Raw genomic sequence first — 18,383 nt, forward strand, 5'->3', positions numbered from 1 at the left:
ATGTCCCTCAGAAAATGGATAGTAAGATTTTGAAAAAAGAGTTGCTAATGTGTTTTTAACACTGATGGCAACTCTTCTTCTCCCTGGTAAGCTGTTCCATTGTTCAAATAAGCCTCAATGACAATGATTTTTTTTCATATTTCAAGGGGAATTGTGTTAAATCTTAGCTTCCAACTGGAAAAATCGTATGACTGTAAATAAGACCTAAACCCCTTGTTAGCAGGTATCACCCATCTTTAAGCATTTGTATAGAAATTACTTCCTAACATCTCCTTTTAATAAGCTGAGTAAATTATGTACCTAATACCTTACCAAGTTAAAAAATCACCCACCTTCCAAGTCCTAGTTTATTTCTTTTGGTCTTAAACTGATCTCAGAACTGAATAAAATTATGCAGTCAGAGTCTTTTCAATTTGGAACACGAGCGAGATCACATCCCTCCTTCAACCTGATAACCCCTTTGAATTATTGAAGCAACTATCTTCAACAATCACTAGTACTCTCCCAAATCAGCATTTTCCAAAGAAAGCTTTCCATCTTAGGAGCACAGGCCGGTTCCCATATACTCAGTACTCTGCTATGAGCTGCATCAAACACGTTTTTGTTGGATTTATCATCAGTCAACCAGGCATTTCTACTCATTCTCTGACAGCAACCTTATCTGTCTCTTTCCTCCTCCTCCTCCTCAAATAATTTTGTAACTGCAAACCTTACTGGCAAGTTTTAATAGTACCATCTCCATGGGCTGATACTGATACTAAACAAGACAGCGATGGAAAGATCCCTGGGGAAACTGACAATAGAAACAGTCTTGATCACAGCTATCTCCCAAGTAACTACTACTTTTTATTATCTATCATTAGAGGTTTTTAATCCCTCTAATGTATGTTGTGCTTGAGATAAGTATTATTTTTCTTGAAAATTGGTCACTTGGAGAAATTCAATTGGTTGAGCAACGTTTCACTCTATCAGTATTGCTTTATACAATCTTGTCAAAATAGACAAGACAGCATTTGTCTGCAAAGATGTATATTACAACGTTCTGCTAAATAGATACTAACATGTTTTTTCATATTCTAATAGGCTTCTCTAAAATGTTCCAAAACTATTTTTATCTTTGATCAACATACAGATAGATAGTTCTCAGCTCTTTGGGTCATCTCTTTCAGGTTTTTTCAACAGTGAATCTTGGTGAGCAGTGTTCCACCCTTCTGCAACTCCCCTAGCTTACAAGAACTGGCTAAAAATTTAGTATTAATGAATAACAGAGCTCCTTGCTTCGGCTAGTATTGTTGGACATACCTTATCTAGATCTGCTGGTTTTTAAATCTTAGTGAGTACTATCTCATCCTTGCCTGTTATTAACTATGTAGAAAACCAGATGAGATAAAAATATCCCCTCTTAAATTCTAGACACTATCAGTTGGGGGTTGGTTTTGCCCTGTGTGATTTTTTGTTTTGCTGTTGTTTGTGGGGTTTTTCCCCAAAAATACACAACTACCTCCTCATTTTATACTGTACCCATACATAGACCTCTTATCTTTGTAAAAAACCTGCTGGGTTTTTAAATTTAGGTCTTCAGTTTCTCTGTAACTAGCACATTTCATTTCTCACCTGCTTCTTTGCTGAAGTTTGCACCTATATTCACTGCTATTTACTTCCTCCTCCTGCTCCTCGCCTAAAGCGCGGAATGCTTTGAGCTTTATTACCACAGTTTCAGCAACTGTGGAATCATGCCTTCTTGGCCATCAGTATGATGCTGCTGAATACTTTATGGCTTCCATTAAGACTTCCCTTTTAAAGGTACCTTCCTGGGCAGTTATCCTGCCAATTGCTTAAACTTCAAGAAACAGACTATTCTAAAGCTCCTTACAGTGCTACCTGATGCCATATTCTGTTTGCACAAAGCAAATACAGACAAATAACAATCACTGGTACCTAGGCAACAGTGGGATTTCAGGTCAGCTATTAACTCTTCTTTATCTGCAAGAACAAGGTCAACTATTGATTTATTCCACAGTGGGTGCAGAACTGGGTGCATTAAAAAATGACCAACTCCTTCCAGAAGCTTTCTGGAAGTCTTTTCATTGCCCTCATGAAATGTAAATATTACCTGTTTTAAGCAGACCATATTATTTGCCTCCCTGTAAGATGCATATATATATGTATATAAGAAAATGCTTGATCTTTTCCTGAGGATATCTCAAGGACCTGTTAGAAACACATTATGGCTGAGAGACAGCCAGAACCCAAATAATTTCAATTTGTTAAGAAATCCTTATGAGCGCAGCTCTGCCAAATGGTCAGGTTTAGAAAGCATTATGTAATATGTATTTAATCACACATGGGACAACATGTCTCAAGTCCACCTCTACTCAAGTCTGGACAAAAGCATTAGATATTTTCTGTGCCCCAGGACTGGGCTGACCCCTCGCATGCTGTTCCATCCTTGAGGGGACTTCTTTACTCCCTCCCTACCATCACATTTATTTCTTCCTCCGTGGCTTTACTGTCTACCCAATTTCTCTCTTTGTACAGTAGCTTGGGAAAATCACTCCAGGCAAGGATTTTGAGTCTCTCAGATATGACGTTGAGGAGATGTGACCTGACACACAGAAGGGAGAGGGAGAAGATGGGGGTTACAGGCTAGTCACAGCTGAAGACTCAGACAACCATGAGTCCCCTTTAGGAGTAAGGGTAGGTTTCAGTGAGTCACCCAAAGGAAAGCATCCTGATCCTGAAAAATAAATAGGAACAAGCAGGATTCAGAGAGTATGCTCTCCTGCTCAAGGCTATGAGCATGCTGAGAGAAGCAGCACTGAAAGAAAAAGGAAGATGTGCAAGAACCATTCATTATTTCCTTGGCAAAGCAGCAAAGTTCTCTGTTACAGAAAAATGGCACATGGGGTGTCACGTGTCCCAGAAGATGAACACTCTGCTGGCAGGTATAGCTCTCAGCAACCACAGGGCCAGGTGAACTACCAAAAGGTTTTACAAGGAATATATCATTTACCCAGTTAAAATCACATCAAAGTGCTGGAACTTGAGATCATGTTTAGAGAAAAAATAAACACCAGAGGAACACCAGACACCAATTCATATAGCATTATTCCCCATCCCTCCTATGCACAAAAAGGGCACCATGTAGGTCCAAAAAAGAAGAAATCTTAAAGCAAGTAGTTAGGGTGCATTTTCTACAAGTCACTTCTTAGGACAGCAGTTGATTTAAACTGCCTGGGCGTCCCAACTTGCAAAGCATAGGCAAGAGCCACCAGAACAGGGACGTCCTTGTCATTTCCATCTCACCCATGTCTCCCACACCAGGAGCACATGGCAGGAAAGCATCTAGGTGAACAAGTGTGAAAAGGGCTACCTGTCAATTAAGCACCAGTCCCAGGAGAAGGGACAGCAATGGGGAACACTTCATGTAAGTGATGCAGCTCCCAGGAGAGGGGAGCAGCCGTAGCACAGAGCAGGACGTGATAAATACAGATCAGAGCAGGTGGTCCAAGAACTGGCTGTGATTTTTGTCCAAACCGGACGGATCTGCCTACTGTGCAGCCCTGCAACAGCAAAAAGCAGGCTAGAAAAACCACAAAGCAGAGCAGAAGATTGAGTAATCACAGATTACCAGGAGATGAGTTTAATTCTGAAAACATTCCCACAAGCATCAAGAGCATAACAATAATCTAAGGTATGAACAACATGGAAGCAAACCCAGGATTTCTTGCAACAGAATCACAGATCCATGGTTTTGGCTGGGAATTGACTCCAGAGGTCATTTGGTGCATCCCCTGCTCACAGCAGGTATAATGAGATCTTTTTGGCCCGGTTGTGTCCAGTCAAGTCAGATACCTTCAAGGATGGAGGTTCCACAACCCATCTGGGCAATGTATTCCACTATTTCAGCATCCTCACAAATAAACTAAAATCTTCCCGGGACCTAATTGATAAATCAAAGGCAGAGAGGCCCTGGAAGGAGACCTAGACAAATGAGAGGGCTGGGCAATCACAAGTGCCAGATTCTGCACCTGGGATGAAGCAACCTTGGATGTACTAACAGATTGGAGAAGGAGATGCTGGAGAACAGTGCTGCAGAAAGGGACGGGGGAGCCTGGTTGATGGAAAGCTGAGTATGATGAAAGGCCTGAAATTCACTCTTGTTGAGTACATTAACATTTCCCTCAGCCCGTTTCTTCAGCCTGGCTAGGTCCCTCTGAAAAGCAGCCTTGCCTTTCTGCATTTCTGACCACTGTTTTGTTCCTTTTGTAATGTCGAAGCTACAGACAGATAGTCCAAATTCTTCTCTCCTTTACAGCACTGAAGTCCATGAACTAGACACATTTACAATACTGCAACACTACTCGGCATGTGAGTGTGTGCCTTTGTGCATGCATACACACCCACACAGATGGCTCAGGAGATGCAACAGCTGAAACAGAAATACTGCAGAATTTGGAGGAGCAGCTGCTGTAAGTGAGGACCAAGGTATACACTCCAAGCCTAAAGTGACAAGAGCTTTAGGCTTTCCTGACTTTGATTCTTTGGACTGTGCCTGGAAAAGGCAGCAGCTGTTAACTTCATAAATAATAATAAATATTTGCGAAGACTTTAAAACATGCCATCAACCAAGGATCACATTTTAATTGTATCAACAAGCCAAATACTCCCTGATGATGATATGACATATAGATAACTTCACCTGAAGGTTAGGTCATGAGGCATCTAGTTCGTTTATCCATGTTCACATGGAATGAGTCACCACATGCACTCACATGAACAAATTCTTCCTCAAAGAGCTTATAAATCAAGAATCATTAATTGCATCCAAGGATTAGGGAAGACAAACTATGTGGTCAAAAGAAATGAAAGGTATATCATACACACTATAAAATACCACATGACTTGCACTAGCTTTTCCACACGCAATGGCTGCTTGGCAAATTCTTTGCAGCCATCTTTCATCACAGAAATAGACCATGAGGAAAGAAATACTTCAACATGTTTCTAATGCAACTGAAAAACAGTGCTTTGCAAGTGAGTGTTTAATCCTGGCCTTTACTCAGAAATAAGGTGAGGTTTCATTTGGTTTTGGTTTTTTTCCCCCAAACCAATTGTTAGATTACACTGAACATTGCTGCTCAGAGAAGTTGTGGGTTGCCCCAAGCAGTGGTGTATGCCCCATCCTGGAGGTGTTCATAGCCAGGCTGGATTGAGCTCTAAGCACACCTAGTGAAAGATGTACCAGTCCATGGCAGGGGTGTCTGAACTGGATGATCTTTAAGGTCCCTTCCTACCCAAACCATTTTATGATTCTATGAACATCTTAATAGGAAGACCACTGTTATAGTTCTCATGTGTATTTACTAGCTAAGTTAAACACTACCAATTGTCCTAATCCTGCAAATATATTACAGTGCACTGACTAAACTGAGGGGGAAGGGCTTTTCATTCACACAAATACAGAGCACCAGGTGTCCCACCTGTTGAGAAGGAGAATCTGCCGTGCTTGAAGAGGTGCTCATAACTTACCCCAAACATCTGCCGAAGGTCAGGATCTCGAAAGCGGAAGGGAATGTTAGACACATGAAGTCGTTTTGGAGTGGATTTGCTCTCGGTATTCTCACTGCTCTGTGTCTGTGATTGCTGTCCATCTGTCTGTGCCCCTCCTTCTGTCTGCTGAAATCAGAAAAGACAAAAGTGTGCACATGAGCAGAAATCACACAATTTCCTTTTAAGTGTCTTGTCTGCCCCTTCTTAGGTATTAGCACTGCACTTGCAATGGAGCCATCTAGAACCTGACAATTATTTTGATAAACCCAGTAGCACTTAACAATTGATCTGTTGTTCTTCCCCTCCCTTTCCATGAGCAAACACTAATGAGATCTCAGCCTCCCTCCCCTCCTATCACCTTCCAGCTTAGTAGATTTGTCTTTGGTTTTCTTAAATTGCTCTCTCTTTTAGCCCACTCTTCCTCACTTCAGCTGCCACCATATGAAAGCTCTAATGAAGAGACGGATCTTTCATATCCTGGAGCTGGGAGGTAGCACCGCCACTCTAATCTCATGTGGCAGGATGTTCATGCAATCATCAAAATCCCACAGCTGAAGTGGCAGCTCTTCACCAGGCCAATACCAGAAGTGCATCCCGAGGCAAAACGGCATCTGCTCTGTCAAGCTCCCTTCAGAGAAACATTGCCCTAAAAGAAGATCTATAATTAAATGGTAAAATCCATATAGGAACAGCTTACGGATGTCTCTGATTAACTTTTCGCATACATTTAAGTGAGCCCAGGAACAGGAAACAGTCATCACCACTGCAAGATTTATAAAAACTCCAAGTGCTGCCTTTTGCTACCAGTTCCACAGCTAAGAAAGGAAATTTCTTTCACTGTTCTCAAGTGCTGACTGGCATGGCAAAGAGAGGTCAAGGGGTACACCAGGGGTATTTGTTCACAGAAAAAGTACAAGAAGCAGGCAGAGGAACAAGGGAGATCTGTATGCCAGACAAGAGTCGTAATGCCTGCACCGAGATTAGTGGCAGGAGAAAAGTAGGGAATAGAACCTCAGCTGCTTGTGTGAGCTTAGACTGAAAAGTGCTAAAATTTGAGCACAGCACCAAATATAAAGGCAAGGCCCCTTTGCAAAATGGCTTGATGAGAAAATAGCATTTTTCACACTTTAGTCAGAAAGATGACCTCAAAACCTCAGAGCCACAGAACAAAGCAGACTACAATTTAGTCAGTTTTATTGCTCTTGTCCCTTTCCAACTGCATTCACTGACAGGCCAAGGTATTCAAAGAGCACCCACCCACTCACTCTGTCTCCTGCTGCTTGCCTCAGACTCCTAGGAGTTAAGCTTTGACTACCTGTGTGATGCATTTTTAAGTGTCATTTCAACTCTTTAGATGCCAACCTGACTTCCTCCTTAACCCATCAAGTAAAAAGAAGTCCTCCAATAAGGCAAGGACTGTAATTGCTAAGAGTCAGACTTTTTAAGGCACTTTCAAGAAAATGTGGGCCTTAAAGATGTAAGGGGCAAGGTTCATCCTGGTTTGGATCCTTTTTTCTTCCTGTTTTAAATATGCAATTTGTGTACCAAAGATGAAAGAAATCTGATGGGAGTTGCCCACACCAATTCCCCAAGCACTGACTGGACTTGCTAGGCTGCTCTGCACATCATTTAGTATACAACACTTCACAAACATTTGGAAACATGTCTTCACAGACAAACTCAATTGGCAACACTAAGAAAGTATCTTCTGCCCAGAAATACCACTTAAAGATATGACGTTGAACTCGCATATTGATTACAAAGCCAAGTGTATATACAAAGACAAGAGCAAGCAAACAGTAAGCACTGGGGTCTTGCCATGCTGAGCAGAGCAGTGGAAGCTTTCCATTCCATTTCAGTAGAGCTGTACATGCAGCACAAAATATGTTTGATCTGGTTAACATTAATTATCTATGATAGGAAGAATGACAACACTGCCCTCACAAGTATGTCAACTTCCCATAGCTGTGCAAGTCTCAGGAGAAGCCTTGTAGAATGAAGCATTTTTATTTGTCTAAGACTCATTCATCCCCCAAACATCCAATTTTTGAGAAAAACTTCAGAAACTTCCTTTTGATCTTTTCCAAAATCTGTCCCCCACATGTTCAATCTCCTCTCTTTCCCTCACCTCTATGACAAAAAGACTCTCCAAACTCAGAGACAGTACACCCTAGGGGAGGAATCAATGCAGCTGGCTTGCAATTAAATCACACCAAGCTACTTAGTGCTTTTATTTTTATGCCTCCATCAGAGCCCTCTGCTCCTGAGGGCAAATCTGTCCAAGAAGGACAAAACACAGGAGTAGCTTATCTATCACCACTGCATACAACACCTGCAAGTAAGTACTCCAAAGTAACTCCCAAAAATCACCAATACTCCTGCTAAAAGGGACAGCTACATTAAAATATAGGTTGCACAGGACTGGATCTGCTGTTTCCACAGGGGAGGAAGCCAGAATGCTGTTTGCATTCCTCTCCCATCCATTTGCTCCCAGGCAGAGTGCAGAACTCCTTTCTTACCAAGGGTGCAATGTATCATGTACAGTGGCCTGCTCAAAAGCACTCACAGCTGTTCCTGCATATGGCAGAGAGCTGCTGCCACACAGGAGTCATTCTGCAGCACGTGACATGTGCACAGTGAGACAAATGCTTCAAAGAGAAGAAATGATAGAAGGAAAAAGGGATCTTGGTCCACTCTTCCTTTTTTAACTCCACTGAGAGACTCCAAATGTTTTTCATGCTTTCACATATTTAATTTTATACTACTACCGAAAAATTAGGCTATCTTCTTCTCTACACTGTAGCTCCCTCATCTCCATCATCCATGGCCTTAAGGTAAGATTTGAACTTTCCACCACTGTAACATTAGCTCAGTACATTTGTCCACTGCCACACACTCAGCTACCAAATAAATGAAAAAAACAGTCTATTCAGATCTTTTTATTTTCATTTTACAGTTATTCCTTGGCTTAATTCATTAAGAAGGAGATGAAAGGAAGGGCCTGGAGCCTGTTCTCAGGCACCACACAACAGAGCCTGGCAGCTGTGCTACCCTGACCAAACCAGATGATGAAAGCCCTCATTTCACCAAGTGCTCACTCCCCACCTTGACTCCTTCCCCACTAGGCATTCAAGCTCCTTCTGGCCTCGTGTCAGCACGTCCCAGTGAAGAAAGAGACCTCTCCCTTCTCTAGAGAGGCAGCTCAGAAAGGCATTAATACACATTTCCCAGGTCCCATGCCTCTCATCAAGCAATAGAGACATGCTGCAGCAAAGGCCCCACATTTAGGAACAGTACTGGATTCACTGCACCTCCTCAGCATAACCTGTGTAACAGGCACTGATGCAGGTGATAATGCCATTCATGCCTGCACAGAAACACTTTGAGCTCTGCTCAAGGTCACTGAGAAGCACATCAGAGCTTGGGACAGCAAAGCATGTGCTTCAGTTTTAACTCCTTGCTGCCCAGGTCAGCTCCTCCCTTACACCTGCAGCAGCAAGCAAACCCTAAGCAAGAAGAGGCAGCTGCAAAGAGAAGCACGGATTATACTTGTGCACACACACATGTAAAAGGGGAGGAGGACACCTGGAAACACGGGAGTGTCCCAAAAGATTTGGGGGAAGCTCTACCACCACCTTCCCACCTCTCAACTGGTCTCCTCTATCCTAATACAGGTGATGAACAACTAATTGCTGAGGATCTCCCCTCAGCAGCAGGGAGCCAGGGACTCCAGGACCACCTGAGCTCCAAGCAGATCTCCATCTGAATGACTAGACAGAGGGATGCCTCCCCAGCAAGGCAGACAAGCACTGGTGCAACACACCAACACAGAGATTATTAATACCCAGCACATTCTGTTTCCATCTCCCACTTGCTTCTAGAACTGGAACCGCTTCAGATCCAAGTTCCAGACAAACAAAAAACAACCCCCCACTCTCTCCCCCAGGAAGCAGGCAGTCCAAAACGTTGTGAATCATACTGAGGAGGTTAAGAGCCATAAATCATTGCAAAGAAAATATTTACAAAATACAAACTGTAACTAATAACTATATTTAAAAGGGGATTTGGGTGGCTTACAAAATCTAGGAGACAGACTGTGCTCACTCCACTGCTCCTCAATCACTCTTCGATCCAAAAAAAGCCAAAACTAAACACCCAACTTTGTTTGAATCAAGAGCTCAAAGAACTGTGGAGACAAGGACCAAAAGCTACAAATGGGAGAAGGCAATCTTTCCACAATGAAGCAGAGCACAGATAATGTGGAAAAATCTCTACAACTTCTAGTGAAGAACCTGTGTCAAAACAACCAGTCACCCACAAATGAACAGATACCCACTGAGGAGATTTCATGGAAAAACAAGTGAAGAATTAGGCCATAGACACAAAATCCATCTCCTTCCCCACCACCAAACCTAAAGTAGGTTTGAGGTCCCACACATCCAATAGCAAATGCCATGGGAACTTTAGCTGCTTAAACACTTGTTCAGCAGACAGAAGACCTTAAGGCTAATTATCACTTTTCAACAGCAGTAAATATAGTTTTACATTTATATCCATGTACTTGGATTTTCAGAGATGCCAGCAGTGTTATATTAAAAAAAAAAATTGGGCGCTACTTACCAGCACAATGAACTATCACCCAGAATATTCTGTATGCTAAAAAAATAGAACCAAAAATTCTAAGAACATAGCAATTAACTTCTATAAGGCTTTTTACTATTTTCCACACAATCAGGTGAATTTAGGGTATATTTTTTCTGATATATATATTTTTGTTAGTTGCCTATTCTCAGACATTATGAAGCTTAAGTAATTTTATTCACTTTCCTCATTAAAGACATACCTCACAAAACACAAACCTAACACAGGAAAAGCACATAGGGAGCTTTGCTATGTTGCACAATATCTCTGATGTGTCCAGTAACATTTTCAACTCAAAGATGGGTATTTCTATCAGTATTCTTTAGTGCTTTTTTCTTTTTCTTTTCCCTCTCAACTAAGTGGTGAAATGGAGCACCCTGAAAGGCCTGCTCTGCTAGTCAGCTTGTCAAACCTTTTGTGAGCAGTTCCAGACTATTCCTCACAAAACAGGGATGCCCTGACAAGGTGAAGGAGCAAAATTTCCCAAGCTAGTGGTCACCACTCCATCGACAGAGGCAGAAGACCCACCACACAGTGACAGCCTTAAGATCGATCCAGCCCATTATCTTTCTAACAGCAGCCAAATGTTTGGCATCTGCGGAAGGACACAAGAACAAGGCAAATGCTCACTGACTTTCCTCCAGCAAACTAAGCCAGCTGATGTCTCAACTTGCAAAGCATCCCATGGACAAGAGCTGCAGTGCTCATTTCTTCATTATATGGAAAAAGTAAGTAGTAAACCCTGCTCTTTTTTTCATACATGGCACCCAGTTATTTCCCACTTGCATCCTAGTAAGTGAAAATGGGAAAGCTTCATATTTTAGTTGCCTTACCATCCAATCTTCTATGTACTTGTCATATACCTTTATTCCTGACAGCTCTTTCTGTAAGTGAAGATTTCATTTCTTCTCATAAAAAACCTGCTACATCCCTTTCATCATCGCTTTTATCCTTCCCCGTACTTCTGCTAGATCTGCTAAAACCTTCAAGAGATACGCAGAATTACCACAGCTATACACTCTCACATAATGATATTTCTTGATTTATTTCCTATTTCTCATTTTTAAATCTGCCTCACCAGATGCAAGTCTGCAAGTGCTGACAGTCTGCCTCATATTCAAAGCAAACTCTTGATGTTAAATGTCAGGGTTTGCAACCTCAAGACAGCAATTTCTAAGTTGAGTTGGCCAAACAATCAGCAGCAAACTACTTATTTGAAGCTAGTTCTTCCTCATGTCTGCCTGCTTAGCAGTATCAGAAAATAACTAATGATGTTCATTAAACATATTCTTCACCTGAAATACCTCACATGAGCAATTGTTTTAATTATTAAAGGGATGAAAAGTAATTACAGAGGAAAACTCTGCAAATTCAGTCTAGGCAAGAAATACCCAAGGGGAAGACATCATTATAACGTTGTCTATGTGTTGCAAAAGTCAGTTGAGGAATCCTTGGTGTTATTGGCTCTCTTCTTTCTAAGACCTTGCTAGATGTACGAGGCACAACCAGATGACCAAGCAGCTTCCCTATCTTGCTTCTGAACATGACACATATGGGCTCCCCACCACAAAGGTATCTTCTTTGAGAAATGAGAGTCAATATCCCTTTACGGTATAGCAGATGAGCTAAGTACATTTCAGTACAGCACATCAAGAAGCAGGGACACGATGCTCTGTAATTAAATAATGCTTTATACTGGTTCATGACAACGTTACACCGAGGCAACAGCACCTGCCATTTTCATGTGAAGTAATTTACATAAACTTATTCCTCTACTTCTATACCTCCAGCTGCATTCCATAATTTATACAGACATCCAAATTCTTCCCTCTGACATTAACAAGAGAAACAAGTTGAATAATCAGCTTGCAGTAGTAAGTGCATTGCATTTACTATCAAGCAAGCTTTTTTAGTTCAGCAGATGATTAATCTTCCCTCTGTGGGTAGAGTACCAAGAGATGCAGAGAGCTGACAATTGCTCTCGGCTTCTGGCCATGCTCTCCACATGCTTACCTTGCAACAACAGCATTTGCTGGATCCCTCCAAGAGCTGCTCTAATTCATTAATCCAGCAAAAGAATTGGACAGCTTTCTGCCAGGTCAGTGAATTAAAGTGGCTCACGTAAGGAATGCCAGAGACAGTAAATAGGAGTAGGAGTTTGTGCTTGGAGCCAGATCTCTCCTTTCTGACAGCAGTGAATCTCTTAGATCAGCTCAGCTGCCAGAGGTACTGCAGCCTAATTAGCATCTCGCCTTGCAGCTAACTGTGCTGGGTGTTTCCATTAGGGATAAGAGCACTAAGGTAAACCAAGAAGGGGGAAGGGGGAAGAAACCAGGCAGCCCTGCACCATAAGTGAAATGCTGAGCGTCAACTGTTTAAGAGAAGGGCTGCAACAGGCAGACCAAGTAGGCCAAATAAGGTCCTGTACCTCAGCCTATTTTTAATCCAGGTCTTTCAGCTGTGCTTTGGGACAGTATCAAGAGAAAGGACAGATGCTTGGACATGAAGACCGAGAGGTCTTCCTGCCACATGCCAGGCAAGAAACAAAGCCCGACAGATGAGACGTCGTCCTAAAATAGTTTCCAAAACATGAAGCTGTTTGTATTACACCAAGTACTCTGCCAATTTCTTTTCTATGCCCCAATCGTGAGACTCCGAATGCTTTCCACTACATTCAAACCTCCATGACCAAGCTTATCCTCAGCTCATGACACCAACCAGTCACTCCCCTTTGTTCAGGGTTTTAGACTGCATAGGAGGTCACGGACTTTGACTCTTAAAGTTTATTTTCCATAAGTTCGCTGCTGATCTTTGACCTCAGGCTCCCAGACCACTGTCTTTTCACTCAGACACTACCACTAATCTCAAATCATTCTAGCTAGCTAGCCAAGTTTCTATGAAAAGGTGCTCCCACCCTGTGTCTTAAGGACCCTGTTACAGACCACATTACATTGCTGTGTAACATCCTACCAATGAGATCAAGCCCTCTTTCTATTAAGGACCTTTAAGCTACCCCCATGTTCTTTGTTACTTTTGCAATTATCCTGAAGGCTATCAGCCTGAAAAGCAGGAAAGGTCCCTATCTGACCACACCTTTTGTTATCTCCCTCTGTCCTGACAACACAAACAATCACTGGCCTTTTTCTTAAAAGCAAGCAGGGAACTTATCTGTCTGGCTGAAGGAATTTCTGAATCATCCCATGGGAGCACAGGCTTCAAGTCAGCAGCTAAAAAATCCACTGGCTGTTGAGTCTGGGGTATTGACTTCACACACGTGACAGCAGCTGTGCTTGTCAGTCACAATAATGGGAGGGAAGGCTCATACCTCACCCCTGACGGCTTTTTGCTCTAATAAAGTTAGCACTGTTGTTTGAGCAAGATGGTAAAATAGCTAAAGGAGAAGATGCCTTAAAGTGTAACAGTCTAGTCCACATGGACTGAACGTGTGTGTCAAACAAGTAATAGCCAACACACGCAATGGACAAAATGCTTAACATTAGCTGTAGATCTTTAAGATGAAATAACCAACCTGTTCTGCTGTATTTTAACAGCATTCTTTAACTTGAGTAACTACTGAGCCTTCTTGTTTCCCCTAGGTCCTACATCATTAATCAGCGTACTGAGGAGAAGAAAAGCTACAAGGAATTACACCCTCAGGCAGCCCACAAAATCAAAATAACTTCATAGAGGACTCCTAGACAGAAAGATAAAGAGACTTGGAAGATCCAAGTGGATGCAAAAGTCTAGTATGAGAAAAGCCCGTGGTTGAGGCAATTTACCCCTGCTCCCACAGGTTTCTTCATGTGCCACCATCTGGGATCCTCTGTGTTTGATCAGTCCCAGGCTGATGGCAGCCACAGCAACGCCCTTGTGTGTGCCCTTCGCCTTTCCCAGCCAGCTATGGCCACAAGCCTGACTCTGCATGCTCAGCTTGCACGTCTTTAACCACATCAAACGGTCACTCCAGACATGCACACCTGTTTCCAACAGCCAGTACAAGTGCTATGTGCTATTCAGTCTGTTTCTTGGATAACCCCCTGCCAGTCAGGCTCCTTCCACAGACTCCTGGCAACACCACTGCCTGCCAGCAGTCTCCCAGCAACACTCCCTCCCACACAGATGGGCTCCTAGTCCCTCCTCGCAGGATAGCCACAGGCTGTGGGCTCCTTGGAGCCAGCATTAGTTGATGAAACACAGAGTTCAGCCCTGCAGAGCCACAGAGATGGCTCCTAATATGGAAGAGGAGCAGGAAGGTTGGCAAGAGCTTACATCCAAGGTCAAGGCTAACATCATTTCCATTAAAAAGAAATGCTCTTAAACTCTGGACAAGGATGGAAACAGTAAAAACACAGGGGGGAAGCCACTGCTCTGGTTTTTATTCCCTGTTTCCAGCTTCCTCATCCATCTGGCAGTGCCTGAGGTAGTTGTTTGCTGGAGATGGGCAACCCAAATCTTAAGTGTTAGAATGGTATCGGACAACCTGGTGCTAAAATGATGACTTGCATTTCTGCACACTGCATCAGCGCTTGGTTTTATTTCCTGTGTGGTCTTTCCTTATCTACTTGTTTTTGCCACGCAAGGCACCCTAAATTCCTTTTGTGCACTACCAATGTGCCTTACAGAGCGTGCACTTTTTCAACATGCCGAAGTTGTGGCATTCCCAGGAAGAAATCCAAGGTATCTTATCGAAGTCATGACCAATGGCGCCAACCATGCAGCCACTGTCCACTGCAGAAGGAGCAGAAGCACACACCAGGAACCATGAACACTTGAGCTGGCACTATCAGTTCCTCCAACTGTTGGCACTGAATTCATTCTGTACTTACCAGGGGAAAAAAATAATGTCTACAACCCAAACACCAACTACAAGTAAAACTGAAAGCATGAACAGATTAAATCTGCCCCTGAGCGCCAAAGTCTCTCACCATAAGGCTCTTTATTAGGAAGTTAAGTCTTAACAAGTGGCTTAAGGGGTGGATAAAGCTTTTCCTGGGATAATCTGCCAGCATGTTGCCCAGTGCCAGTTCCAGGCCATCGAAAGAAGAAAGAAAATATATAAGATGATGAAAATCTTGGTTTGGCAAATGGATGACCAGTAACTGGGAGCTCATCTCCTATCCTTGCTCCCTGAAGCTCCCTGCCGTCTTCAGAAAGTCAAAGAAAAGTAATTTTCTACTCTGTTAGCTTCCTGAAAACAAAACCACATTGGGATTACACCTAAGATGCATGTGCTCATCCTAATTCTTTGTACTGTCAACCCTCCAGAATTTGCCTCCATCGCATCTATTTGAACCATTCGCCAATTAACACGAAGTAATTAACACTTTTGTAAGAGACTGTCTTTGGACAACGCAACCACGGTAAAACCATGATCATGATTTCAAGTACTACTGTTCTCTGCAGGCACCAATTTACAAGGGGAACATGCAAAAGGGGAAACCCAGTAATGGAAGGTCAGAAGCCACGTTTTGTTTACAATTCTCTCCTTTCAAGTCTACTGCTGGTTTGCTGCACACTTGGGAAACAGCAATCTAATCAGTGGCTGCTTTTCCCCAAAGCATTGTGCCGTTCTGGCTGGGCACCCCGTGCACTTACTGCAAGAGATCCGTTCTGCGTGCTGGCCGTGTTCGTGCTCTGCTCTCCATGCGGCTGCGTGCTTCCGTAGAGTGTCAGATTGTGCTCGCTGGTCTGGCCTGCATAGTCCTGAGTGTGTGGCACCCCATACTCTGTGGGAATCCCATTCTGTGGGGGTGGCGGAAATGGTATTGTGGTGAATGGCTGCACCATTGCATCAGGAGTTGCTGATGGCTCCTGGTTACCCTTAAGAAAGGAAAAAGAAGAAAACAGCTTTATACTACAGAAGATAGATCAAAACATCAGCCTGAGAGACAACACACACAGTACTATGTGAATATCCCACCCACTGTCACCATAGTATTCCACAGTCTTCTATTATCTCTCCTATCAAAAAGCACATGCCTTGCTCCTCTGAGCCATGACACTGTTTTCTTAATCTTTTCAGGGCAATTTTCTTGCTACTGGGTGGCATATAGCAAACAAATTACAGGGTTTGCAGATTGCATACCCCTGTGATCTCACACAAAGCTTTACACACAGTAAGGTATTATTTCAGAAGAGGGAAGAGGCACTCACACATTGGAACAGAGAAAGAAACACAGAAGAACAGGGTTTCTCAAACATCCGTATAAGTACCATAACTGGGTCCATCTCCGCCAGCCTGACCCTCATTGCTCACAAGGAACCCCACAAGCAAGCACATTATGTGGTTCAAAACACTCTGTTATGTTATAGTAATAAAAAGTACAGTTTTTAAAATCCATCTGCAGAAGCCCCCTCCCATGTCCTGACAGCACTGCGTACACAGCACAGGTATCTGTGGCTGGAATATCCCATTTGCTTCTTGCTGGCCATGCAGGAGACTCCAAAGAGCTGTAGGGAAACAAGCTGAGATTGCAAGCCAGCCGCGCAGTCACTCTTTCCCAATCCTGAGCATCGCTACAATCACTCAAGGCATTAATTACCCACTCCTGCCTCAGCTTAGGGTATCCCACAAAGACCTCTTGCATAGTGGACTTCATAGAAGCTTTTAGCGCTGTCTTAGATATAGATAACACCAATCAGATGACTCAGAAACAAAGAACTGACCGTGCAAAAGATATCCCCAGAAGACAATAAGAATGCTACCCCACCATGTCAGAAAACCACAAGAAGGAAAGAAAAAAGCATGCAGCCCTACAGCCTCTGCAGGGATCTCACCAAGGGGGGAGCTGCATTCAGCCTCCCAGGGTGAAGGAGAACAGCCTTGACATTGAAACCCAACCCTGGGAAGCCCAGGCTGCTGCACTGCTCCTACTGCTTTCACCGCTGCAGCAGAAAAAAAATCCACAGAAAAGATTTATGATAGGAGGGCTGTTTGATTTATGTGCATGTCAACAGACTAATCCTGATTTTAAATTTTGGCTGCTGTTCCAGCCCTGGGTCCTCCCCCACAAAGCCTGGAGGTGCTCGAGGCTATTCTGACACCAGCATGCTTAAATCAATGGAGTAAAAGCGAAACAGACCTTATCCCGTGGATAGGAAAGGCAGAGTGGGAATTACCAAGCAGCCTTTCAGCAGAGAGCATGCAGGGGCTGACGGACCTCCAAAGATGCCGGACAAACCTTTCAGTCCCTTTATCAGCCTACCTGCAGCTTTCCCCTCCGGGCGGAGGAAACAATGATAAACGCAGTGCACCTCCAGCCAGCACCGGGTCATTCAGACACTGGCTGAATCCCAAATTTGCTCTGACATTAGTCTATCTGGTCTGCCTCCCCTGGGGGCCACGTGGCCACGCGCTCCTGCAGCTGGGGAGAAGGAGAGGGAAGGGCATTCAATACCACGTAGCAGAGCTGAGCTGCAGCCTTGGCCCATGCTGAAGAAGGGACAGTTTCAAGTCCAGCCTTGCTGCCTGCAGGAACACAAACTCCGCAGCCTTATCTGAGAATGAAGAATTCAGGCGAGCGTGCCAGCCGTGGCCAGTGCTCAGCTCCTTGCACGCACTCCCCCAAGCACTTGCAGCCCTGCGTTGCGTGCTCGCAGCTCTGCGGAGGTTTTTCATGCACCAAGCACATTTTCTGAAAGCAGGACAGGATTTTTGTTTCCCCCTCAAAAAAGGAGGGCAGCTCCACCTCTGCTCCTCCAGTTCTGCTCATTCCTTTGCTATTCTCAGCTTCAAAGCAAGCCACTTCTGACTTGACCTAACCCACCATCAAGATCTGCAGAGCGAGTTCTAAAACAGGAGGCAGGACAGACAGAATGACGGCCATCCCACTGCAAACCAGGTAGCAGGAATCCTACTGCTCACCTGCTCAGACCATTTATCCCCTCACGTGACAGCTCCATTCTGTCCGTGTACTGTCTCCTTTCCAAGCTCTTCCGTTTACAGTATTTCATTGTATTTGATGGTCTGCGTTCTTCCCTACAGCCCACATTGTCTGGCCCCCTTTCTTACGTTTCCAATAGGAGCTAAATAGGAAACTGACTTTTTCTTTTCAATGAAAAATTTTTCCACAGGAAAAATGGAGGAGCAGAAACCATTTCCAGTCTTCCTAGAACAAGCTAGATTTCCAAGCCAGCAGCATCCCAGGTCAGAGGAAGAGAATGCTGATTAGCCCCAAACAAAACCTATT

The 18,383-nt window shown here is 43.6% G+C and overlaps 1 protein-coding gene across 19 annotated transcripts in view; it reads right to left on the bottom strand.

Moving 5' to 3' along the window:
• The window catches only part of RBFOX2 (RNA binding fox-1 homolog 2), a 171,092-nt gene that overhangs the window by 44,920 nt on the left and 107,789 nt on the right, over positions 1-18,383 (bottom strand). For 17 of the 19 annotated variants that reach the window (XR_009486503.1, XR_009486506.1, XR_009486504.1 and 14 more), the window contains 2 exons: positions 15,790-16,014; positions 5,533-5,679 (listed from right to left, as the gene is read on the bottom strand). Coding sequence is in view for 15 of the 19 variants with exons in the window: in XM_059846315.1 (XP_059702298.1) it covers positions 5,533-5,679; positions 15,790-16,014 (372 nt within the window). In the remaining 4 variants the exon portion in view is untranslated. The remainder of the gene's footprint in view (positions 1-5,532; positions 5,680-15,789; positions 16,015-18,383) is intronic. The other 2 variants (XM_059846312.1, XM_059846313.1) reach the window with 1 other exon arrangement.

This window comes from Haemorhous mexicanus, chromosome 5, assembly GCF_027477595.1.
Source record: "Haemorhous mexicanus isolate bHaeMex1 chromosome 5, bHaeMex1.pri, whole genome shotgun sequence".
Classification (NCBI taxonomy): domain Eukaryota; kingdom Metazoa; phylum Chordata; class Aves; order Passeriformes; family Fringillidae; genus Haemorhous; species Haemorhous mexicanus.